A 5486-nucleotide genomic window follows, 5' to 3' on the forward strand; every position below is an offset into this window, starting at 1 on the left:
ATCTGATTTGACAGTGTTTCTACAGCTGGATGCCCTTCCTAAAGCCCACCACTCAGAGAGTGTAGTGGGTGCTTTTACGTGTCACCCGCACGAAGGCCAGTCAGGCGGTACTGGCAAAGGCCACGCTCATCTCGCTTGAGAAACCTCATGTGTCACCCGCACAAGAGCCAGCCCAGGGGCACCAGCAACGATCCCGCTCGCAAATTCTGTTTAGATGGAATTTCATCATCATCAACCTCTGGACATTATTGTCTTGAGTCCTAGGATTCAAAGGGTCAGTTACCCAATTTTCATGGCACATAAGTGGCCAAGATCACAACATTCCCTCTGAATGGGATGCCACTCCATCATAGGGTTATTCATTTACAGTTGGGTGGACTGCAGTAATGTGAAATTAAATGTTTTGTTCAAGAACACAATGCACTGCCTGGTCCAGGAAGTAAAACTACGATCTTGCAAACTACTAGGTTACACACCTTCTTCAGTGGACTTTAGTTTCATTAACCCTTTAGCATTCACATTATTCTGTCCAAAAGTAACGCTTATTTATTCACATTGTTTTGAATTAATCATGCATTAATTATTTTGATGATATAACTGTTAATTTTGAGGATTATATTATAGAAGTGGTGTGAGAAACCACATCTGGCCAGTTTGAACATAGAGCAGGTTGAATATTTTGGCCAGATATGGCCTGTTTGGAGGCTAAAGGGTTAAAATAAAAAAATGTTTGCTCTGAAGGAAAGGTTTGTATCTGTGGTACTTTCACTGGCCATGGAGATTGGTGGCATCAGTGTGGTTGATGTTTTTCTTGAATATTTGAAAGTTGACTGCTATTGGAAAAACATGGACAAGTTGGGAATTCCAGAGCGGTGCTGTTTGAGGGGGAAGTGATTGGTGTGTAGCTTAGATGAAGAACACATAATATGGATATTAAGAGACGAGAGAAAGAAAGATCGGACCCATATAGAGATAGCATAAGTCAGCTGTGAGAAGCTGAGATCACTCTTGTACTGGTAGAAGCTCAGTGACAATGCAACATGTCCATTTTCCAGAGGTTGGAGGTGACTAAATGCTGCTAAGCATTTTGCCCAGCGTGCTAATGATTCTGGTAGCTCACTGCCTTAATAATAATAATAATAATAATAATAATAATAATAATTATTATTATTATTATTATTATTATCATCATTATCATTATTATTATTATTATAATAAATGCCCTGATGCAGTATCAGACAGTGGCTCTCATGGCTTCTGATCTTAACTGATTGGACGTGTTATTGTGTACATGTTTTGTCTTGGTATAAAAGATGGGCTACAGCAAATATTCTGCTTAATACCACAGATTTTCTTGTCAGTTGTTGGACCTTAACCAGTTGAGCATGTCCCTTGGTGGCTGACGATATGTGCATCTCTGATCATGAGCAGAAGTAGTGGGGGAGCATCATAGCCATGTTGAGAGGAATTCTTTGGGGTTTGAATCATTCTCCTCTGGAAACATGGGTATTTCATTCAACATCCTTAAACAACCCTTATTCAGGAAGCTTTTTAGTGGGATGGGCTATTCGACCTGAAGAAAATTCTAACTGGGCCCCACCTGCGAGGTCATGTGTTGTTTATCTTAATATGAGATCACCATGTTGCACACATATGGTTGTGATGCATGTGCCTGGTGTAGTCATAATGGGTATATTGAGCTTCATATATTTGTACCCCAGTGTCACTTTGATGGCATGCGCTGTTCTCTCTCTCAGTAATAATAATAATAATAATGTTTTCTTTATTAACCACTAAGGGTTCACAAAAATATTGGAGACATGTCTTGAGGAATGGTAGCAAGTAGCTAAAGTAATAGAACTGCTCTGAAAGAATTATAGAAAGTCATTACTAAGCACTCTTAGATTCAAGAAAGTGGAGGGGAACATGTGTAACAACATTAGTAGTTAGATTACTAGTTTTAATACCAACAAAGCTTTCATTCTAACCTTAGACAATTACAAATGAAACTAAGTAACTGTAACACTGCAGATATCTGCCTGCATTGCTTGGATGATTTGCCAAATTCCTTAGCATTTAATTTTTTGTTAAAAGTTTTGCTCTAAAATAAGGAAGCTTTATTTGTATCTTCCAATTGTTGGCACCTATGTTCTCTGTATCCTAACAATATAATGATATGTATAATAATATGCAAAAAATTATTATGATAATTATGCTGCTTGTGTATAATAATGCTAATGATAATAATATGTTTTCTTTTAATAGCTGACAGATAAGCCGAAAGACAAAACCCTGTTCCACTGTAGTATTTGCAGCAAAATATTCTCTCAAAATATTTATTTAAAGCAACATATGAAAACACATGAAGAGGAGATGGGTGTGAAAAAAGATGTACCAAAGGAGAAACCTGTACACAAGTGTGAATTCTGTGACAAAACATTTGATAGAAACAGCAGTTTAGTTTATCATAGGAGGTCACATACTGGAGAGAAACCTTTCGAATGCAACGTCTGTAATAAGATGTTCACTCAAAAGGGAAGCCTTAAAGTGCACATGAGAACACACACTGGGGAAATGCCCTTCCACTGCCAAGTGTGTGAGAAAAACTTTTCCCAGGAATGCTCGCTTAGGATTCACATGCGCAGACACACCGGTGAAACACCTTACAGTTGTGAGTATTGTGATAAGGTATTTGCCCGAAAAGACTACTTAACTCTGCACACCAGAAGTCATACTGGTGAAACACCATATCGTTGCGATACATGTGAAAAAGTCTTCACTCGCAAAGAGCATCTCAATACACACAAACGAATCCATACAGGTGAAAGACCATTTAATTGTAAATTCTGTGGTTACTGTTTTGCTGACGTTCGAACCTTGAAACATCACATACGAATACACACAGGAGAGAAACCGTATCGATGTGAGATCTGTGGGAAAGCATGTTCCAGGAAATACAGCATGACTATACACATGCGAACTCATACACGTGCTACAAAAATTGAATGTGAGATTTGCAAGAAGATTTTTTCTCGTAAGAACAGTTTAAATGTCCACATGAAATCGCACGCTGAGGTGATGAGCCACCAGTGTCAGATTTGCAATGAGTATTTCTGGAGTAAAGAAAATCTTGCTCTACATGTGCAAAAGCGCTGTGAAAACAAACCATTTGAAAGTGTGCAGGAAGGTTTCCTTTCTTGTAAGTGACCAGAATATTCTAATATTCTACAAGATATCTGAACTGATGCTGAAAAGTGACAGCTGCTAAAATTGTCAAAACAACTGCAGTAAAAACTATCCTTTCATAAATTCCATATGTGTGTATGTGTGATGTGTGAGTATGTATATAAACACATATACGTGCATGGTAGTGACTGACCAAAAGTAGCAATCTGAAGGCTCCGTATTCATTGAGCTCTTCATTGATGTAGAGATAGATGTCGCTATAAGTCTTTAACAGTTACATATTGGTTACCTGTTTTTTTTTGTTTTGTTTTCTCCCAAACCCATAAGTATGAAAAGTTTATGTCATAGTGTCTTGACTTGAACTTTTAATATCTAGACTCATCATATATTATACTCTACAACAGAACTACCGTCCTACACAGAAACACATACAAGAATATAAACACACATATGTAACACACCTATACATGTATATGTACAAAGACATTCACACCACAAACATACCCATATTCAAGAATATTGTCATTATATATACACACATGCATATTGATAAAATACTTGTTTCCTACCAGTTTATCATTAATGTTAACAATTCTAAAGGTTAAGAACTTGGATGGAGAATGAGCTGTATATTTTATTCTATTTGTTGTAGATGTTGATCTATCAAGCAACTCACCTAATATTGACCAACCAGGTAGTTATTTTATGCTAATTTTAATTTTGCACAATTCTTCCAGTAGTTTGACCAGTGGTTCAAATGATCATCATTTTGCTTACTCATAAGCATAAACTCTCAATGAATGTTGGACTAACATTATACTACTGTGTGATAATTACACAAGATATGTCTGACCTGCTACATGGCTCCTTCTTTAAAACTTCTTTCTTTCTTAAGAATATGCCAGTCTCTCTTCCTTTCTCTGTACATTGGTTGATCCTCACTTTCTGTTCATAGTTCATAGTCCAGTTTAGCAACATATAATCATTATCATACTTGTTCACTTGCTTCATACTCTTACTTGATGGGGATGGGGTCATCCCAGAGATATTATCATGCATAGAGCCAACCAAGTCCACCAGTGCTCTCTATCACTGGCAGTTCCTAGCCAGCCCCTCTGCATTCTGCAGGGTGATGTTAAGCCTCTGGAGAAACCTCCTTAATCATGTCCAGCCCTTAGCTGCTGCATTGCATGAGAGAAAAGCATTGGTAGGATGATCTAGCAGGAAACAGTAGATATGTTCATACCAGCGCATGCAATGGATAGCTATGAGGGAGGCTGCAAGCTGATGTGTGCATGCACACGGTTCTTTGTTGTTCCCCTTCATTCTCCTCTTTGGAACAGAAATGTGATCCTTTGCAAATACCCTGGCAAAGAGGATTGACGGTTTTGATAGCAGAACCTTGAGAACCATCGAGAACATCAGCTGATATCATCACATATCCAACAAAGCTATCATCCTATCAAGATTTACTTTAAACCTGACCTCAGCAACCTTTACTTTTTCTCTATATTCAAAACATTTGTCATTACTCAAACCTTAATACCACCAACATTAGTTCCAGCAGTGATGCTTCCATCACCCTCAAACATCCTAGAACAAGTTCCAACCCTTGCCAGAATATCGCTATTTCTCTCAACAAAACTGTATCTCAGACTATAAAAGCACATTCCAGCATGCTCCATTACTGAAAAGGGACTCATCTCTGACAATACTAACTACTAATTTGTGATATTTCACAGGTAATGGAAACAATTGTAAACAAATATTTCATTCATTACTTTCAGTCTCTCTTTCATATACACACACACATGTTTCTCTCCAACCTAAAATTCTGTCAACTCTGGTTTGCTCATAAGTTTGATTATGTAGCCAACATCCTTCCTTCTATTCAACTGATGGGCCTACTTGTTTCTTTTAAACATATACTTACCCTACACTCATCACTCTTCACTAACTTCCTGCATACATGTCATCCACAAGTAACATTGACATACCCCATTCTACGTTTTAGGAGGAGCAGAGCAGTGACTTTTTTGCAAACATCTCTCAAAAGAGACTTAGCAACCTAATTTCCTTCAACAGCATCAATAGGCATATCTTGCTTCTCCCTACATCATATGAATAGAATCAAAGAAAAAACAAAAAGATTAAATCTATCAAAGTTATTACAAATGTTATACCTCACAATCTTTCACAGTGGTCTCATATATTATCATCATCATCATCATTATCATCACTTTTAACATCTACTTTTCCATGCTTGCATGAGTCAGAAGGGTGTTTACTGGCAAAGATTT

The 5486-nt window shown here is 37.5% G+C and overlaps 1 protein-coding gene across 6 annotated transcripts in view; it reads left to right on the forward strand.

Moving 5' to 3' along the window:
* The window catches only part of LOC106874058 (gastrula zinc finger protein XlCGF7.1), a 13391-nt gene extending 9919 nt beyond the window's left edge, over window positions 1-3472 (forward strand). For all 6 annotated transcript variants that reach the window (XM_052972821.1, XM_052972822.1, XM_052972823.1 and 3 more), the window contains one exon: window positions 2266-3472. In XM_052972821.1, coding sequence (XP_052828781.1) covers window positions 2266-3207 — 942 coding nt within the window. In that variant the 3' untranslated portion in view covers window positions 3208-3472. The remainder of the gene's footprint in view (window positions 1-2265) is intronic.
* Window positions 3473-5486: the final 2014 nt, after the last annotated feature.

This window comes from Octopus bimaculoides, chromosome 14 (genome assembly GCF_001194135.2).
Source record: "Octopus bimaculoides isolate UCB-OBI-ISO-001 chromosome 14, ASM119413v2, whole genome shotgun sequence".
In the NCBI taxonomy this organism is placed as follows: Eukaryota; Metazoa; Mollusca; class Cephalopoda; order Octopoda; family Octopodidae; genus Octopus; species Octopus bimaculoides.